Source organism: Polypterus senegalus, chromosome 13, assembly GCF_016835505.1.
Source record: "Polypterus senegalus isolate Bchr_013 chromosome 13, ASM1683550v1, whole genome shotgun sequence".
Lineage (NCBI taxonomy): Eukaryota > Metazoa > Chordata > Cladistia > Polypteriformes > Polypteridae > Polypterus > Polypterus senegalus.
Genome location: NC_053166.1, coordinates 91045839 through 91067870, shown reverse-complemented (window position 1 = coordinate 91067870; position 22032 = coordinate 91045839). Strand labels below are relative to the sequence as shown.

At 39.3% G+C, this 22032-nt stretch overlaps 1 protein-coding gene across 11 annotated transcripts in view; it reads left to right on the top strand.

Moving 5' to 3' along the window:
* The window catches only part of atp2b3b (ATPase plasma membrane Ca2+ transporting 3b), a 577105-nt gene that overhangs the window by 501325 nt on the left and 53748 nt on the right, over nt 1–22032 (top strand). For 6 of the 11 annotated variants that reach the window (XM_039774295.1, XM_039774300.1, XM_039774298.1 and 3 more), the window contains one exon: nt 1768–1959. In XM_039774295.1, coding sequence (XP_039630229.1) covers nt 1768–1959 — 192 coding nt within the window. Of the gene's footprint in view, nt 1–1767; nt 1960–2450; nt 2484–22032 lie in introns of all 11 variants that reach the window. The other 5 variants (XM_039774297.1, XM_039774293.1, XM_039774299.1 and 2 more) reach the window with 1 other exon arrangement.

Below are 22032 nucleotides of genomic sequence, written 5' to 3'. Positions count from 1 at the left end.
AAGTCAAATATTTAAATAAAGCTGATGCCTGTAATGTAACAGCACCCCCAGCTCATGTTACAATGAGCATCTACAAAATTTGATATCATGATATTTCTTACCTGTGGCAAGAAACAGGTGCTGGCAATATAGCAATCACACCTGAAGCCAATTAAAATGGAGAAAAGTTGACTCAACCTTTCTGTTGTGTGTATGAATGTACCACACTAAGCATGGAGAACAGAAAGAAGAGCAGAGAATTGTCTGAGGACTTGAGGACAAAAATTGTGGAAAAATATGAACAATCTCAAGGCTATACAAGTCCATCTCCAGAGATCGTCATGTTCCTTTGTCCACTGTGCGCAACATAATCAAGAAGTTCACAACACATGACACTGTAGCTAATCTCCCTGTATGTGGATGGAAGAGAAAAATTGATAAAAGACTGCAACGAAGGATAGTCCGAATGGTGAATAAATAGCCCCAATCAACTTCAAAACATATTCAAGCTGTTCTGTAGGCCCTCCAACCTGCAGGGAAAAACTTGGTGGTTGGTGGCAGAATTGGCACTCCAGCCACCATAAAAAAATCTCACACTGTTCCACTACATCTCAGCTAGTGTGGTGCTGAGGTATCACCCATTGCATGGCTGCACTCGGGTCCTAATCTGGATCCTGAGTTGGTTTGTTGTGTGGTGGGTGCGGCAATGCATTGTATCAGTGCGTGCTCATAACCTCTCCTCTTACCTGAAGAAGGGGTCTGAGCTGCTTTGAAAGTTTGCATTTTGAAATGTTTTTAGTTAGCCAATAAAAGCTGTCATTTTCCTTGGCTTCTTCTTAGATATATGAAATGAATCTACCGTGTAAAATATTTAAATCCATTACCATGGGTAGGGAAAATCCTAATAAAATCACCAGAATGCAGTTCTTCATCTTCTGCCATCACTGGAAATGATTTTGTCTGCAATCCATAAGGTATACTATATATCATTAAAATATTTTAAATACCCAAATCAAAAAATAATTCATATTTGCAGACTGATATGTTAGGAAATTGCAAAAGTCACACATGTTGCCAGTTCTAATTTGTTTTGAAGACTCCTATACTATAATTTACTTAACTTTTCTCAGTTACCTGATGAAAGCTTCTTAATCCACAAAAATGTATATTTATATGATCTTGTTGTGTACTGTATATATTTAACATGATGGTACTGTATTTACAGTGTGATTTCAGTAAAGAAGGAATTTTGTAGAAATAGATATTATTGAGATTTATAATAAATTATTAATAATGTTGAAAATAAAATTGGTATTGAATGGAATTGTTTTTCTCCTAAATGTAAACAGTACAAGTTTGAAGTATGATAGGCTATGAATTTCCAGGAGAGTAAAAACAGATATGTTTCAGATTTATTTGATATATACTGTAACTTTTGCATTTGGGAGTGTGCCTTTGAGAGAAAAAAAAAAACACTACCATACATGTCCTGTCAGTCAGGGTCACAATTGTTTGCATCCAGTTTCAGATTGGTATATTTTTATTTTTATCTTGAGAAAATTAAAAACAGTTACTCTGAGCGATTTCCATCAGTACTCATTATCATTTTGGAAATCATAAATTATACTAACTTAAGGTAAACAATACTGAGTAAAGGTGTACTGATTAAAAGTACTGAGTAAATGTAAAAACATGTCTGTTTGAAGTTGATAATCCAGTCTCAATGTAAATAATTCTCAATTTGAAGTTGATAATCCAGTCTCATTTGTGTCTTCTTTACAATGACAGGGTATTGCTGGCACTGATGTAGCAAAAGAAGCTTCTGACATCATCTTGACAGATGACAATTTTTCCAGCATTGTGAAGGCAGTGATGTGGGGCCGTAATGTCTATGACAGCATTTCCAAGTTCCTGCAGTTTCAGCTCACAGTTAATGTGGTAGCTGTAATTGTTGCTTTCACTGGAGCCTGTATCACTCAGGTAATGCTTTTGAGAGATCATCCTTATATGCAAATATTACTTTTGTGGACACATCGATAGGAGTGTTGGCATTTGCCACAGGTTCTATTTTTGCAGGTAGAGTTGAATTCAATTGAGTGATTAAGTTTTGGGAGAATTATAAATATGTTTTTAAATCTCAGATGTAAACATTTAAATGTGATTCATGAATTTATATATATATATATATATATATATATATATATATATATATATATATACACACTTTTTACAAATCATGTAAGGTTCATAACATCAGAATCACTCATACTGTAATCTGTTTTTCTATTTCTTGAAAATTAAGCAAATGTGGTTATTAAAGTGATTATTAAGGCAGGTTTGAAGAGATTAATAAATATAAATCTTTACATATGCACATTAAACATTACCTGTTGTACGTCAGTTTGAATGAACAGATTACTGCATATACACTGTTTTAAACATGCTGAGACTTCTATGGAAATCTTTTAAAGGTCTGCAAGATGCTGCTTGCACTCTGCACTCAGGTAAAGATGTTCCCCAGTATGCTTCCTGTACTAACAGTAAAGTATTAACAGCTAACATCTTTGTCTCACACCTGTTCTTTATCTATATTTACAGAATATTGTGCTGAAGATATTAGAAGTTAGCATATTGTGTTTGCATTCCTTTCTCTCAGGTTTTTGTGTAATTCTTCTTAAACTCTCAAACCTCCAGCTTTTAGCAATACCTAGAACTGCCTTATTGGATCATAATGACCAAAATATTATTAAATTAAATGCTATTTCTTATGCATTTTTTGGATAATACAGTACCAGCAAACATGTTAATAAATTAACTTTATGACTCCCTATGCTGTATATATACTGTGTGTGCATGCATGTATGTATGTATGTATGTGTGTGTATGTATACCAGCTCTCCAAAATTCCAACACAAGTCTTAATAAAACAAGAGGATTTATTGCTGTGAAATTCTTCCTGTAAGCTTTTACCACAACAACAAACGCTTTGTAAAAAGCACAAGCAGCACACAGTAATTCTCCTCTTTGTCTTTTCTTCATCTCTTCCTGCTTCCTCTGCTTCCTCTGCTCCTTATGCAAGCTTTGTCCCTTTCCACCCAACTCTAGCTCTCTGAGCAGTGGCAGGCAGCTCTTTGTAATCCCTGGAACTACTCCCTGTGCTGCAATGATTTGGCCTGAGTGCACTTCTGGGTAATGTGGGAGCCACGCAAAGTAGGCCTCACTAGTCCCTACAGCACCCACTGGCAGCACCCACGCAACCCAAAAGGGCTAAGTCAAAGAACTCCAAATTCCATAATGTCCTGTAATAATCCATGGCACTGCTGCAACTAAGGGGGTACCATCTGGCAGTCCAGGGGAGGTAATGCCCTGTGTATTCTGTCTACCCCATTTCTTCCTGGGTGAGGGTGTCCCATACCGGGCAAGTCTCCTGGTCATCACTCACTCTATATATATATATATTTATATATATATATATATATATATATATATATATATATATATATATATATATATATATATATATATATATATATATAGTGACAGTAGGGGTCGCTGTCGCTCCTCCAAACCCACAGACAACACATCCAGACACCAGGTAAAAGTCCCAGAAATTCATTTAATTTCTGCAATACTGTGTACAAAGCACCACCACCTCCACAATATACAACAATTATCAATAATCAATGCAATAAATCACAATAATAAATCCTCCTCTCCACCCAGCAGCTCCGTGACACTCTCTCCCAACTCCGGCTCAGCTTGTTGGGTTTCCCACAGTCCTTTTTATAGTGCTTGAACCAGAAGTGCTTTTGTCCTTCAGTCCATGTGATTCCATAGCACTTCCGAGTCAGATGAAAACTCTTCTTTTTCTTCAGCCCGGAAGTACTTAATTTCTTCCCCATAACTAGGGAATACTGCCGGGCTATAAGCAAAATATAAATCCCTGTGCCTCCCTGCAGCATCCCCTAGCTGCCCCCATGGTATACAGCAGGACTGTGAAGTCGAACTCCATTATCCATGATGCCCTGCGGTAATTCGGGACACCACCATGTTACAGGGAGGACTCCATCTAGCAGCCTGGGGGTGTTGGCCGGGATAAACTGCCAGCCATTTCTCACAATATATATGTATGTTATACAACAATATAGATGTTGTATTGACTGTCTTGGTTGACACGTCTCTGCAACATCGCATGGACATTGGGGACAGTGCCTCTGGATTGGCAGACTGGGTGGTGGTCCCCCTCTTTAAAAAGGGGGACCGGAGGGTGTGTTCCATCTACAGAGTGATCACACTCCTCAGCCTCCCTGGAAAAGTCTATTCGGGGGTTCTGGAGAGGAGGGTAAGTTGGATAGTCGAACCTCGGATTCAGGAGGAACAGTGTGGTTTTCGTCCTGGTCGCGGAACAGTGGACCAGCTCTACACCCTTAGCAAATTCCTAGAGGGTGCATGGGAGTTTGCCCAACCAGTCTACATGTGTTTTGTGGACATGGAAAAGGCATTCGACTGTGTCCCTCGGGGAACCCTGTGGGGGGTGCTCCAGGAGTATGGGGTACCAGACCCCCTGATAAGAGCTGTTCGGTCCCTGTGCAACCGGTGTCAGAGCTTGGTCCGCATTGCCGGCAGTAAGTCGAGCACATTTCCAGTGAGAGTTGGACTCCGCCAGGGCTGCCCTTTGACACCGATTCTGTTCATAACTTTTATGGACAGAATTTCTAGGCGCTGCCAGGGTGTTGAAGGGGTCCGGTTTGGTGGACTCAGGATTGGGTCACTGCTTTTTGCAGATGATGTTGTCCTGTTTGCTTCATCAGGCCGTGATCTTCAGCTCTCTCTGGATCAGTTCACACCTGAGTGTGAAGTGGCAGGTATGGGAATCAGCACCTCCAAATCCGAGACCATGGTCCTCAGCTGGAAAAGTCCCCTCTCAGGGTTGGGGGAGAGATCCTGCCCCAAGTGGAGGAGTTCAAGTATCTCGGGGTCTTGATCACGAGGGAGGGAAGAATAGACCGTGAGATCGACAGGCAGATCGGTGCAGCATCCGCAGTGATGCGGGCTCTGCATCGGTCTGTCGTGGTGAAAAAAGAGTTGAGCCGTAAGGCGAGGCTCTCAATTTACCAGTCGATCTACGTTCCTACCCTCATCTATGGTCATGAGCTATGGGTAGTGACTGAAAGAACGAGATCACGAATACAAGCGGCTGAAATGAGTTTCCTCCACAGGGGGTCTGGGCTTTCCCTTAAAGATAGAGTGCTCAGTCATCAGGGAGGGGTTCAGAGTAGAGCCGCTACTCCTCTGCTTCGAGAGGAGTCAGATGAGGTGGCTCGGGCACCTAATCAGGATGCATCCTGGACGCCTCCCTGGTGCGGTGTTCCGGGCACGTCCAACCGGGAGGAGGCCCCGGGGAAGACCCAGGACACGCTGGAGGGACTATGTCTCCCGGCTGGCCTGGGAACGCCTTGGGATTCTCTGGAAGAGCTGGAAGAAGTGGCTGGGGATAGGGAAGTGTGGGCCTCTCTGCTTAAGCTGCTGCCCCCACGACCCAACCCCGGATAAGCGGAAGAGGATATATATATATACTGAGGGCAATCCCAAAAGTAGGGTCTCCAAAGCGGTGAGGACGTAGAGAAACTGTTTGTACGGCTGTTGGCCACACTGTTGTGATTGGTGCTTCCTCCACTCCCAAACAAGCATGCGTGGCTTCGCTGGGATGTTCAATCTTAGCTTGGTAGCCTTTGAAAATGGAGCTCCCGTTGAACACTACCGCCAAGCGTGAAGTTCGTGCAGTTATTCGAGTTTTGAACGCAAAAGGCGTTAAACCTGTTGAAATTCATTGGCAATTGATATAAGTGTATGGACAGTCGTGCATGGATTTCAAAAATGTTTGCAAGTGGTGTAAAGAGTTTACAACAGGTCATACTGAAATTCATGACGAACAAAGGAGCGGGAGACCGTCAATTTCCGACGAGACATTCACGAAGGTTGAGGAAAACATGCATTAAGATCGGCGGATCACTCTGGATGCTCTCTGCATTTTGGTTCCTGAAGTTTCCCGAAGCACCATCCACAGGATTTTAACGGAAAAGTTGCAATATCAGAAGGTGTGTGCAAGATGGGTACCACGTATGCTGACAGAAGACCACAAACGGCAACGAGTTGATTCATCCCGCGAATTTCTTCGCTGCTATGCAAATGAAAAGGACAACTTCTTGGTCTCGATTGTCACGGGTGACGAAACCTGGGCATTCCACTTTACACCTGAGACCAAACAACAATCACGCGAGTGGCGGCTTCCCTCTTCGCCCAAGCCGTGAAAATTCAAATAAACACAGTCTGCCGGTAAGGGCTATGGCCATATATATGTACGTAAGTAGGTTACGCTTGGAATTTCGAAATGAAACCTGCTTAAATTTTGTAAGTAAGCTGTAAGGAAGTAGCCTGCCAAATTTCAGCCTTCTACCTACACGGGAAGTTGGAGAATTAGTGATGAGTGAGTCAGTGAGGGCTTTGCCTTTTATTAGTATACTAGCAAAATACCCGCGCTTCGCAGCAGAGAAGTAGTGTGTTAAAGAAGAAATAAAAAAGAAAAAGAAACATTTTGAAAATAACATAACATGATTGTCAATGTAATTGTTTTGTCACTGTTGTGAGTGTTGCTGTCATATATATATATATATACACACACACACACATATAAACATATATATATATATATGAACACACACATATATACATACATATATATATATATATACATATCTACATATATACACATACATACACACACATATATACACACAAATACATATATATATATACTGTATATACATACTCACACATATAAAAACATATATACATATACATACATATCTACATATATACTTATACACATATGTATTCCTAAATAATTAAATGGGCAGGCTATTTCGTATCAGTACAATACGCTGTTTGTTAAAACAGATGACTCCCGCTCTTACGTGCAAGTCTGCGTGGATATTATGAACTATCGTATCTGTTCAAGTTCTATTTAAATTTTAAATAGAAGGAATTTTTATTTAGTCGACAGAAATATCTTTGGTAGGAATGCAAGTTAAATGTAGGCATCATTGCATACATTTTTCTTTACAATACAAATGTAAAGAGTAAATTCGCCTTACATTCCAACCAAAGATATTTGTGTCGACTAAATCAGGGGTGTCAAACTCAATTGCACAGGGGGCCAAAATCCAAAACACACTTTAGGTCACGGGCCGAACAGGATAAATATTTATTGAACACACTAAAACTAAACTTTTAAAACTTCAAAACTTTTAAAACTTAACTTTTTTGAACATAAATATGAATAAAAACAGACTGGAATATTATTCCGGAATAAATCAACTTAAACCTTAAATAAATTATAATATTTTGCTCTCCTTTAAAATATATCCTGTCTAAATTATACAAGTTAGAAATAAAGTAAACGTTAAAAGAACAAACATTCAGATTTCTTTACTCTTATGTAATTTTATATAAAAAATAAACTTAAATTTTAAATATCCCAAAAGATTTTGCTCTCCATAAAAATATATCCTGTCAAAATTATACAAATTCAAATATGAACATGCTGCATAACAAAACCTGGAAATATAAATAAAATTTGTTCTTTTCAGTAATAACAAATCAAATCATTCAGTTGTCTTTGCTCTTATGTCATTTTATCAGAGCTGGACGCCTGGCTTTTTTTTTTGGCAACAAGTTCGTTTATGTTTGGTGTGAGGTTCTGTGTAGTGGAGATACTCAGGATGGACTGCAGGTGCTCATCAGTGAGGCGACTCCTGTGTGCTGTTTTGTTAGTCTTCATCACTGAGAAGAGCTTCTCACACAGATATGTGCTACCAAACATGCACAAGGTTCGAGCCGCATGTAGACGGAGCTGGAGCATTTCTGTGGGAATGGAGTGAATAAACTGTGCGGGCCCTACAGTATCATACTTTGCCTTCAGTGTGCCATTACACCGCTGCTCAATCACCTCCATCTGAATCTGCACAGGTTCAGTTTCCACATCAATGGCAAATGGGTTGCGAAACAACTCAAAATTCTTTTTTTGTTCTTCAAAGTCACCAAAGCGCAGTGCGAACTCAGTGCACAGTGCACTCAGTTTATCAGCAAAGTGCGTATTTGGGAACACCGTTGTGCCAACTTGGTTCAACATTACTTGGCAACAGGGAAAGTGGGGCAAGTTGCACTGGTGCATTTGTGTCTCCCATAAAAGCAGCTTCACTTGAAATCACTTTGTGATTTTGCACGGGTAAAAACGTCTGCTGAAGTGTCAGATTCTTGTTTAACTCTTCTGCTTTCTGTATCTTCTGCATTGCATTCAGGTCTTTCAGGTTATCCTGATGTTTTGTCTCATAGTGCTGTCTTAGATTAAATTCTGTAATTATAGCCACATTAGCTCCACAAATAAGACACACGGGTTTACCGGCAATGTCAGTAAACATATACTCAGCCTCCCATCGGTTTTTAAAGGCTCTATTTTCAGAATCAACTTTTCTCTTCGGCATCGTGTGGGCTAGCTTCGCAATAACTTGCAGCATCATAAGCTAGACTTGATTAACGCGGTAAGTGTTCGGCAAGGCAGCTGAAGCGCTGCATTATGGGATCAATAGTTTATTGTGTTACCAGCGCTTCATATCCCCGGGCCATTAATAACAATAATACAGTATATAAAATGATCTCGCGGGCTGGATATAATTACACGCCGGGCCGGATGTGGCCCACAGGCCTTGAGTTTGATACATGTGGACTAAATAGAACTTGAAAAGATATATTTTTTCGAATGTGATCGCAGAATTCAGATTGAGTTGACGCGCACTACAGTACATCAAGCCCACGTGCTATTGTGGTTTTGCCTGCGTGCCTCAATAAGTCACCCTTCCCTCGTTCTTACTTTTTTACCGTTCATCTAATGAATACACTGAGTATAGCTTTACCAAAACAATCATTAATGGCGAATAAAGTATCCAGTATTCATAAAGCTTAAATTGGTGATCTGTCTTTCTGCGTGAACCGCATATTTTTTCATACGTCTGAAACCAATGGGATGCGAAGGTAAAATGGGAAGCGCGTGTACATACTCAGTGACCCCCTCTCGGGAATCGAACCTCGACGTCGGCGCTAGAGGCGAATTCTCTACCATTGCGCCACGGCGTGTGTTTATCTATTTTCTATCTTCGCAGCGGAGAAGTAGTGTGTTAAAGAAGTTATGAAATAAAAAAGGGAACATTTTAAAAATAAAGTAACATGAGTGTCAATATACAGTTAATTGTTTTGTGAGTGTTAGGAGTGTTGCTGTCATCAAGGATTTGATTATCATTATTTCTTTCAATCAGGTTCATATTTGTAGGATGTGTTCAAGTTACATTCCGTGTTTGTCAATTGTTGTAAAGATAACAGGTTTCATTCATCGATTCGTTTCTTACTGCATCAATAAACAGCTCGTCTTCCTCTTTATCTGAGAACTGACACACTGCACGCACGGGGTTTTTTTTACACTGTCTTCCTTTAGCGGGACATTGACTTTTTCCACCATGTGCTTTGTTTCTGCAGTAGCTGCACTTACGAATATGCTTGTATGTATCACACGCTTCATATTTTTTGCTGCCTTCTCAATTGTGTAATTCGTTTTTTGTTCAGCACTCTTTGGAACTGTTGCTTTTTGTCTATGCACTGCGTCATTTCACGTGAGCCGCTCGGTGTACATGCATCAAAGGTTTCCAGCTGTGCTGGTGCCATCTCGTGCGAAGTCCACGGCTGTATTTAATGTTAGCTAAGACCCGGCACTTAAAAGTTTCTTTCGCAGTTTCGCCGAGTTTGTACCAAACACCACCCTGACCATCTCATCTTCCTCTGCATAAGCACAGCCCTTCACCCGTGAATATTTAGCGGCAGTGTTTCTATTGGATTGCCGCTGACGGACGGCCTTATATGGGCAGGCACTAAATTACATGGGAGGTGTAACTCCGCATCCCACGGGCATCAAGCAGAAGTCTATTATAGTCAAAGTCCTGACCTGAATCCAATTGAGATGCTATGGCATGACCTTAAAAAGGCGGTTCATGCTAGAAAACCCTCAAATAAAGCTGAATTACAACAATTCTGCAAAGATGAGTGGGCCAAAATTCCTCCAGAGCGCTGTAAAAGACTCATTGCAAGTTATCGCAAACACTTGATTGCAGTTATTGCTGCTAAGGGTGGCCCAACCAGTTATTGGGTTCAGAGAGCAATTACTTTTTCACACAGGGCCATGTAGGTTTGGATTTTTTTTCTCCCTAAATAATAAAAACCATCATTTAAAAACTGCATTTTGTGTTTACTTGTGTTATATTTGACTAATGGTTAAATGTGTTTGATGATCAGAAACATTTTGTGTGACAAACATGCAAAAGAATAAGAAATCAGGAAGGGGGCAAATAGTTTTTCACACCACTGTATATATATATATGAATGACCTCCAAAGAGCGCTGAGACTTTTGATATCGTGAATGTGTCTGCAAAAACTGGGGTCTCCTGCCCAGCAAAAGTCGAGCAGCCGGCGCGCGCATAGCTGTGCCAGGATTTGAGACGCTGACTGCGCTTCTGCCTTAAGTCAAAGTGAGCACTTTTCATTATTTTTCATCCTCCCCCTGAGCTATAGCTTAGACAAGTGCAAACACGGGACCCCTTTTCAACCCCGCTGCAAACTAATATTAAGGCGATTCGCACTTTCTTTTCAACGTATACGATTATGAGGTCGTCAGCTCGGATTATGAAGACACGCACACGAGTGGAGGACTGACAGTGCCATCACTGCCGATTAATGGCAGGGACGTCTCACCAGTCTACACAAGACCCACCGCGACTGTCCCCAAAAGGCGATCATAACGTCAGCGAACACATCTCTCTATACTATATAAAAGAAAAAGGCAACTTTCCTTTCTTTACACCTTTTTTCCTTTTATCCCAAACCAAAGCCTTTCTCTCTTTCCACTGCAGAGCACACAAAACTAATTTTCTATAATTGCTGGTAATGCCGGTAAGGCACTTTACCAGAGGCAGAAATTTGAACGTTCACATAGAAAATGTAATTTCTATACCACAGCCGTTGTGTAGCGCCTTTCAAAAGGGATCTACTACCGAGAAATGATCCATATACATTTTAGCTGCTATTAGTACTACTTACCTGTTGTGTTACACAGTCTTTAAAATGTAGTTTACCCGCAACCACTCCAGTAGTGCTCAATGTACCTGTACTTCTTAAAACGTTAACGTGTTTTACTGTTTAATAACTTATAGACTATATTTTATTATTTTTCCTTTGCACTCAGTGACCAAAGCTACACACACACATATAGACACATACATATATATATACACATATATATACCTGTGTGTATATTTCTATGTATTTGTATATATATATACATACACCTATCTACATTATATATATATATATACACACACACACACACATACATACATACATACATACACACATACACACACACACATATATATAATTTGTGTGTGTATGTATGTATATGTGTGTATATATGATGTAGATAGGTATGTATATATATATATATGTGTATATGCAGATATGTACTGTATATATATATGTATATATGTATATAGATATGAAGATATGTATGTGTATATATATATATATGTAGACTCAAACCCATTATGACAGCAGCAATCCAAGCTGTGAGAAAACAGTAAAAAGTAGGCGTGTCAGACATCGTGGTACATTTTCTGATGCAGCTAGACGAAAACAACTTCGTCACGCTGCCACCAAATACACAAAACAATTACTTTGACAATCATGTTACATTATTTTTAAAATGTTTCCTTTTCTTTTTCATAACTTCTTTAACACCTACATCTGCTAAGCTTGGTATTTTGCTATATATATATATATATATATCACAGTGACACTCATGTTACGTTATTTTCAAAATGTTTCCTTTTGTTTCTCTTTCCTTCTTTAACACACTACTTCTCCGCTGCGAAGCCCGGGTATTTTGAGATATATATATATATATATATATATATATATATATATATATATATATATATATATATATATATATATATATATATATATATAGATAGATAAATATACCCGCTAGCAAATGAGAGAAGTAGTGTTAAAGAAGCAATGAAAAGAAAAGGAAACATTTTGAAAATAACGTAACCTGATTGTCAGTGTAATTGTTTTGTCACTGTTGTGAGTGATGAGTGTTGTTGTCATATATATATATATATATATATATATATATATATATTTACACACACACACATAAACATATATATATACATATCTATACATATACACATATATACATATATATATATATCTACATATATACACACACACACATATATACACACAAATACATATATACACACACATATATACACACAAATACATATATATATATACATACACAGCTATTTCAGTATCAGTGCAATACGCTGTTTGTTAAAACGGTTGACTCCCGCTCTTACGTGCAATAACAAATCAAATCATGCAGTTGTCTTTGCTCATATGTCATTTTAGAGCTGGACGCCTGGCATCTTTTTTTGGCCACAAGTTCGTTTCTGTTTGGTGTGAGGTTCTGTGTTGTGGAGATTCTCAGGATGGATTACAGGTGCTCATCAGTGAGGCGACTCCTGTGTGCTGTTTTGTTAGTCTTTATCACTGAGAAGAGCTTCTCACACAGATATGTGCTACCAAACATGCACAAGGTTCGAGCCGCATGTAGACGGACTTTTTTTGTTCTTCAAAGTCACCAAAGCGCCGTGCAAACTCAGTGCGCAATAACTATAGCTTCGCAATAACTTGCAGCAACATAAGGTAGACTTGATTAACGCGGAAAGTGTTCGGCAAGGCAGCTGAAGCGCTGCATTATGGGATCTGTACTTTATTGTGTTACCAGCGCTTCATATACCCGGGCCATTGATAACAATAATACAGTATATAAAATGATCTCGCGGGCCGGATATAATTACACGCCGGGCCGGATGTGGCCCGCGGCCCTTGAGTTTGACACATATGGACTAAATAGAACTTGAAAAGATATATTTTTCAAATGTGATCGCGCAATTCAGATAGAGTTGACGCAAGACTACAGCCTGCATGCCTCAATGAGTCATCCTCCCTCGCTCTTACTTTTTACCGCTCATCTAATGAATACACTGAGTATGGCTTTACCAAAACAATCATTGATGGCGAATAAAGTATCCATTATTCGAGTATGTAGAGCGGGATATATATATATATACATATATATATACCCGTGTATCGCAGCGGAGAAGTAGTGTGTTAAAAAGGTAGAAAAGAAAAGGGAACATTTTAAAAATAACGTAACATGACTGTCAATATACAGTATTTGTTTTGTGAGTGTTACTGAGTGTTGCTGTCATCAAGGATTTGATTATCATTATTTCTTTCAATCAGGTTCGTATTTGTAGGATGTGTTGTGTTCAAGTTACATTCCGTGTTTGTCAATCGTTGTAAAGATGACAGGTTTCATTCATCGATTCGTTTCTTACTGCATCAATAAACCGCTCGTCTTCTTCTTTATCTAAGACCTGACACACTGCATGCACGGGTTTTTTTTACACTGTCTTCCTTTAGCGGGACATTGACTTTTTCCACCGTGTGCTTTGTTTCCACAGTAGCTGCATTTATGAATATGCTTATCAGACGCTTCATATTTTTTGCTGCCTTTTCAATTGTGTAATTCGGTTTTGTTCAGCCTTTGGAACTGTTGCTTTTATCTGTGCACTGCGTCAGTTCACGTGAGCCACTCGGTGTACTTGCATCGAAGGTTCCCAGCTGTGCTGGTGCCATCTCGTGCTATGTCCATAGCTTTATTTAATGTTACCTTAGTCCTGGCACTTAAAACTTTCTCTCGCAGTTTCGCTGAGTTTGTGTCAAACACCACCCTGACCATCTCATCTTCCTCTCCATAAGCACAGTCCTTCACCCGTGAATATTTACCCGTGGCAGTTTGCTATTGGATTGCCGCTGACGGACGGCCTTATATGGGCAGGCACTAAATTACAAACGCAAGCGGCAGCCTGTCTATAAACTTAATTTAAAGTGTAGGTTTACATCGTGCTTTGTTTCCGAAGTAGCAGAACTCATGAATATGGTTGTATATGTCACTCGCTCGCTTCTTATTGTTTCGCTGCCTTCTCAATTATATAATGCATGTTTTCTTGAGCGCTTTTTTGAGGTCTTCCTGGTTTTCTATTTACTGCGTGATTACGTGTGAGGCGTGATGATGTCACACGAAACTCCGCCCCCACGGCGTTGAAGCTCATCTCCATTACAGTAAATGGAGAAAAACTGCTTCCAGTTATGACCATTACACGTAGAATTTCAATATAAAACATGCCCAACTTTTGTAAGGAAGCTGTAAGGAATGAACCTGCCAAATTTCAGCCTTCCACCCACACGGGAAGTTGGAGAATTAGTGATGAGTGAGTGAGTGAGTGAGTGAGGGCTTTGCCTTTTATTAGTATAGATATATATATATATATAGATATATATATGAGAACAACACTCATATCAATGACAAAACAATTACATTAACAATCATGTTACGTTATTTTCAAAATGTTTCCTTTTGTTTCTCTTTCCTTCTTTAACACACTACTTCTCCGCATGCGCAAGTGCGGGTATTTTGATATATATATATATATATATATAGATATATATGTATATATATATAGATATAGATATATATATATATATAGATATATATGTATATATATATAGATATATATATGAGAACAACACTCATATCAATGACAAAACAATTACGTTAACAATCATGTTACGTTATTTTTAAAATTTTTCCTTTCCTTTTTCATACCTTCTTTAACACACTACTTCTCCGCTGCGAAGCGCGGATATTCTGCTAGTATATATATATATATAGGCGGCACGGTGGCACAGTGGTAGCGCTGCTGCCTCGCTGTTAGGAAACCCGGGTTCGCTTCCCGGGTCCTTCCTGCGTGGAGTTTGCATGTTTTCCCCGTGTCTGCTGGGGTTTCCTCCCACAGTCCAAAGACATGTAGGTTAGGTGCATTGGTGATTCTAAATTGTCCCTAGTGTGTGCTTGGTGTGTGGTTGTGTGTGTGTGGGGTTTGTTTCCTGCCTTGCACCCTGTGTTGGCTCGGATTGGCTCCAGCAGACCCCTGTGACCCTGTAGTTAGGATATAGCGAGTTAGATAATGGATGGATGGATATATATACATACATACATATATATATATATATATATATATATATATATATATATATATATATATATATATATATATATACTGTATATACAGGCCCAGTTCTTGTACACCACATTTCATTGCCGTTTATGACTTGTTTCAGAATTTTTTCATTAGCATTTGAAAGATCTAACAACTCTTGACTGAGTGTAACATGATTTTTGCTCATTTGTTAAATGGCATGGCACAACAACATTACAGGTGACAAGTTGTGTGATATTAACTTTTACTGATGCCAACTTTTTCAGCAACTTCATGGACAGTCAGGTGACAATTTTCATCTGTTGACATGGAAGACTGTCCAATTTTGGAATTGTCTTCAATAGATATTCTGCCCAATTTGAAACATAAGTGCCATTAAAAACATTGTGTTCAGCATAAACAAGCCTCCTTTATAATTATTTCAGGTTTGAGGGCAGACTATAAAGACTGTCTTTCTTTTTACAATATATGTAAAGTAAGTGCTTATAGGTAAGAATATCATGACTAGAGTATTTTCATAAGTATGCTGCAACATTTTGCCAATTTCATACAGATTTTCATGTAAATGTCTTGCTCTTCAAGATCCTTTCATATTTCAACTTTCAAAACATTGCAAACAGTTTAGTAGATTAGTTTACTCTACTACATATACTTGATGACTAATTGACGTGGTGTGATCGAACTGAGTGGGAGGCTTAACCTCAAGGTCACCACTACACACCGCCGTTATTGCGAGTCTGCTGTTTGCTTGCTGGCTCCTCATTTATGCAGTTTAAGTTCTTTTTCAAGGAACCTCATACATATAAAATACAAATAATATCACAGAAAGCCAAATAATGTAGAACCATTTCAATCATTACTGTGTGACATGGACAACATAAAGGTTTGGGAAGATTTGTTGCAGATGAATTTGATGTAATGTAAGGTATTCCACAAGTCAAGTCAAGTCAAGTTGGGGAGAATGCACTGGTACAGTGCGTTGCCGCACCCACTACATAACTAAACAACTCGGGATCCTGGTTTGCAACCCCACAGGCAGACGTATTCCACATAGGAAGTAAACATGTTGGTTTGAAATACACAATAGAAGGTTTTAAACTTGAAAGTATACTTGTCACTATCAACATCTAGACAGTGTACAGAAACGATGAAGAAGGATAACAGAATGTTAGGTTAGATAGCACAATGTGTGTTATGCTTAAGTTATGTAATACATTGTTGAGACCTCATGTGGAGTACTGTTTACAGTTTTAGTCTCCATATTAAAAAATAACATAGTGCTAGAGAAGGTTTAGAGAAGAGCAACTAGAATGATTTTGGAACTAAGTTATGAACTACAAGGAAAAATTGAAGTAGTAAACAGACATTTAAGAGGTGACATGATTGAAGTGTTTAGAATTCAGAAAGGAATTAGTACAGTGGATGGTTTGTGATTACTTTAAAGTAAATTATGTAAATTATTCAACAATTAAACAAGGCCATAGTTGGAAATGTTAGAAAGTTTTTCTTCAGATGAAGAACCATACATAAATGAACTAAATTACCAAGTTGTGTGATAAAGAGTAGGACTTTAGGGACCTTCAAATCTTGACTCAATATTATTTTGGAGAATTTCTTAAATTTATTGAACATTCCAATTTCTTGCTTTGATTTTGGTTTTTTATTTATTTTACTTAGTAGGCACTTTTAGTACTTGGTATCAGAGACATATGCTCAACTATTTTGTATGTAATTAATAGGTGCATTGAATGTGAAAGAAGGAAACAAGCAAGACTCTGGCATCCTCAGAAACAATATACTGTATATGCCTATTCTACCTACCAATTCAAATATGTCATTTAATTATGTACTGAACACTTAAAGATAATTTCTAGTATTAAGGCCGAGGAACAGTAAATCGAAAGCCTTTGACTATATAAAAATTACTGGATATAGAATACAAGTATCATTACTAGTAATGAGTATAAAATTATAAGCCTCTGACAGTAATGCTACAGTGAAATATAAATGATTATAACTGTTAAACAGTTATATTGGTAAAGTGAAATGCTCAGCATATTTCGTTAATACTGTGGTTGTAAACAAAATGAAACCAATACACTCATTTAAATTTCTTTCAAAATCAATGTATCCAAACATTCGTTCTCTGGGTATGTTTTAATATAAGTATGTAAGCGTGTAAATGTGTAAGCACTGTAATATATTAAATAGACATTTTATTTTAAAAGGAGTTTTCATTGAATCCAAAATAATAATATTACAAATCATAATCCAACATATCAAATAAATGCACATTCAAAATATTTATAAAACTAGCAAAATACCCGCGCTCGCAGCGGAGAAGTAGTGTGTTAAAGAAGCAATGAAAAAGAAAAGGAAACATTTTGAAAATAACGTAACATGATTGTCAATGTAATTGTTTTGTCACTGTTGTGAGTGATGAGTGTTGTTGTCATATATATATATATATATATATATTTATATATATATATATATATTTACACACACACACACATAAACATATATATATATACATATCTATACATACACACATACATACATACACACACATATATAAACATATATATACATATACATACATATCTACATATATACACACACAGCTATTTCTTATCAGTGCAATACGCTGCCTCGATAGGCGGCCTGCCGCGAGGCGGCGCTTCTGCCACGACGCGCTTAAGGGAGCCCGCTGCACTCCAGCAATGCCATGGTCCTTCCTCCGCACCTCGGGAAGCTCGCCATACGCGGTCCGCGGCGGTCTCCGGGTAAAATGCACGGCCGCCTCCTGCGGCCAGTGTGTGGGGTCCGCTGCTGCGCCGGGCCGTTCACAGAAATATTTGATTTTGAAGCAGGTCCCCGTCTTGTACCAGACGGATCATCCGCACGACTACGCCACTGTGAAACCTGGCCCCGGCACAGACAGACGGACATCATATTGTCACCACACACCATTTATTATGTACAATATTTACAAAGTTTGTGCTCATGCACCCCAGTGCCTTCTACGATCTCCCCAAGTCCAGGCCACAGTCTTTGTGCCTTCCTGGCGCCTCCCGCCCCTCTCTCCAGTTCCGCCTGCTTCCTCCCACTTCCACCACCGACTGGAGGGGGCGGCCCCTAAATAAGGCTCCCGGATAGCCCCAGGTGTTTCCGCACCTGTTCCTTGGCCACGCCCCAGCGCGCGGAAGTGCTGGCTGCCTTCCTGGCAGCTCTCCGGCGCCACATGTTTCCCCGCACTTCCTGGTGTGGCGGAAGTGCCGGGCTCCCGGATATTAGGCACAGGGCGCCGCCTGGCGGTGGCCTAAAGGGCTGGGCTTCCATGCCCTGTATAACCAGGACGGACGCCCCACTCTGTCTGGAGGAGGCACTCGCCTCCTCTTGTCTCTTCCAGCGCCCCGCCGGGCTCCAGCCCCAGCCGCTGACTGCGGCGGGATAAACCGCATCGGAGCGCCGCCTGGCGGTGACCTTGTTATACGCTGCTTGTTAAAATGGATAACTCCGCTTGTTAAAATGGATAACTCCCGCTCTTACGTGCAAGACTGCGTGGATATTATGAACTATCGTATTTGTTCAAGTTCTATTTAAATTTCAAATAGAAGGAATTTTTATTTAGTCGACAGAAATATCTTTGGTAGGAATGGTAAAAACAGACAGGAATATTATTCCTGAATAAATCAACTCAAACCTTAAACAACTTATAATATTTTGCTCTCCATAAAAATATATCCTGTCTAAATTATACAAGTTAGAAATAAAGTAAACGTTAAAAGAACAAACATTCAAATTTCTTTACTCTTACGTAATTTTATATAAAAATAAACTTAGATTTTAAATATCCCAAAAGATTTTGCTCTCCATAAAAATATATCCTGTCAAAATTATACAAATTCAAATATGAACATGCTGCATAACAAAACCTGGAAATATAAATAAAATGTGTTCTTTTCAGCAATAACAAATCAAATCATTCAGTTGTCTTTGCTCATATGTCATTTTAGAGCTGGACGCCTGGCATCTTTTTTTGGCAACAAATTCGTTTATGTTTGGTGTGAGGTTCTGTGTTCTGGAGATTCTCAGGATGGATTGCAGGTTCTCATCAGTGAGGCGACTCCTGTGTGCTGTTTTGTTAGTCTTTATCACTGAGAAGAGCTTCTCACACAGATATGTGCTACCAATCATGCACAAGGTTCGAGCTGCATGTAGACGGACTTTTTTTGTTCTTCAAAGTCACCAAAGCGCCGTGCAAACTCAGTGCGCTCAGTTTATCAGCAAAGTGCGTATTTGGGAACACCGTAGTGACGACTTGGTTTAACATTACTTGGCAACAGGGAAAGTGGGGCAAGGTGCATTTGTGTCTCCCATAAAAGCAGCTTCACTTGAAATCTCTTTCTGATTGTGCACGGGTAAAAACGTCCGCTGAAGTGTCAGATTCTTATTTAATTATTCTGCTTTCTGTATCTTCTGCATTGCATTCAGGTTACCCTGATGTTTTGTCTCATAGTGCCGTCTTAGATTAAATTCTGTAATTACAGCCACATTAGCTCCACAAATGAGACACACGGGTTCAGTAAACATATACTCAGCCTCCCATCAGTTTTTAAAGGCTCTATTTTCAGAATGAACTTTTCTCTCCAGCATCGTGTGAGCTAGCTTCGCAATAACTTGCAGCATCATAAGCTAGACTTGATTAACGCGGTAAGTGTTCGGCAAGGCAGCTGAAGCGCTGCATTATGGGATCTGTAGTTTATTGTGTTACCAGCGCTTCATATACCTGGGCCATTAATAACAATAATACAGTATATAAAATGATCTAATGATTTATCTGTGCACTGCGTCAGTTCACGTGAGCCGCTCGGTGTACATGCATCGAAGGTTCCCAGCTATGCTGGTGCCATCTCGTGCTATGTCCGTGGCTGTATTTAATGTTACCTTAGTCCTGGCACTTAAAACTTTCTCTCGCAGTTTCGCTGAGTTTGTGTCAAACACCACCCTGACCATCTCATCTTCCTCTGCATAAACACAGTCCTTCACCCGTGAATATTTAGTGGGAGTTTGCTATTGGATTGCCGCTGACGGACGGCCTTATATGGGCAGGCACTAAATTACAAACGCCAGCGGCAGCCTGTCTATGAACTTAATTTAAAGTGTAGGTTTACATCGTGCTTTGTTTCCGAAGTAGCAGAACTCATGAACATGGTTGTATATGTCACTCGCTCGCTTCTTATTGTTTCGCTGCCTTCTCAATTATATAATGCATGTTTTCTTCAGCGCTTTTTGGAGGTCTTCCTGGTTTTCTATGTACTGCGTGATTACGTGGGAGGCGTGATGATGTCACACGAAACTCCGCCCCCACGGCGTTGAAGCTCATCTCCATTACAGTAAATGGAGAAAAACAGCTTCCAGTTATGACCATTACGCGTAGAATTTCGATATAAAACCTGCCCAATTTTTGTAAGGAAGCTGTAAGGAATGAACCTGCCAAATTTCAGCCTTCCACCCACACGGGAAGTTGGAGAATTAGTGATGAGTCAGTGAGTGAGTGAGTGAGTCAGTGAGTGAGTGAGTGAGGGCTTTGCCTTTTATTAGTATAGATAAATATTTCAAATTATGTGTATGATGAAATCGTGGGCTGGCACCCTGCCCGGGGTTTATTTCCTGCCTTGCGCCCTGTGTTGGCTGGGATCAGCTCCAGCAGACCCCCGTGACCCTGTAGTTAGGACCTAGAGGGTTGGATAATGGATGGAAGGATGTATGATGAAATCAGTTATATGTAGCATAAGTGACACCTACACTACTTCTTCAATATTAAGTAGTAATTCAAGATCCATAAACAGTTTCCATTATATTTTGACAAATAAAATGTGCATAATTTTAGCATTTTACACCCTAACAGGATCTGGTTATAGCACTGCAATTCTTGCAATACAATGTAAAAGTAGTAATATTTGAAGTTATTACCTTTTTTGCAGTTGTTCATGAAGGCTAAATAGGAAATAATGCACCATTAATAATTACCCTATTTTTCCAAAAGTTTGTCCATGGAAGACTCATCATTAATGAAGGCCACCTCGACTTGTTCATTCTCAAGGATAAACTGACATTCTTATAGCCGATTACTTTTATGACCATGCAAGCTTCAGAAGAAATTTGCAGGGCTACCAATACTTTTGCCCCATGGCATTGGGAATGATTTTCGTAAAACTGTGGCAATAAACCAAGTAATGATTCTTTGATCAAGAGCATGTTCAAAAACATCAAAGCTGCATATCAAACAAAAATCATAGCAATTTAAATAATCAAAATATAGAAATTGAAATAGAAGAGAAAACAATCTACAGAGAAAGCCACTTCTGACCACACACACTACGAATCAATAAAACAAACAGGAGCTAATGATCTATGAGATAATGTGTAGGTTGAAGCAACGTGATTAGCTGAGAGAGAAACAGTTGTGTAGAAGAAATAAAACTGGGCAAAGGACAACCATAATGAAAAAATACAGATTGTGGAAGGTGTGGCATAGTAATGAGATACTAGGTCGTCATCAAGGCCTTTCCCAAACTGAAATTTCACAACAGAGTGTTGTTTCCAGGTGTGCTGTCTAAGCTGTTCTAAACAAATGGGAAAGTCTGAGGACCGAAATCACAGAGGTGGGCCACAGAAACTGATTGTACCAAGTGAGAAATACAGTTAGGTCCATAAATATTTGGACAGAGACAACTTTTTTCTAAT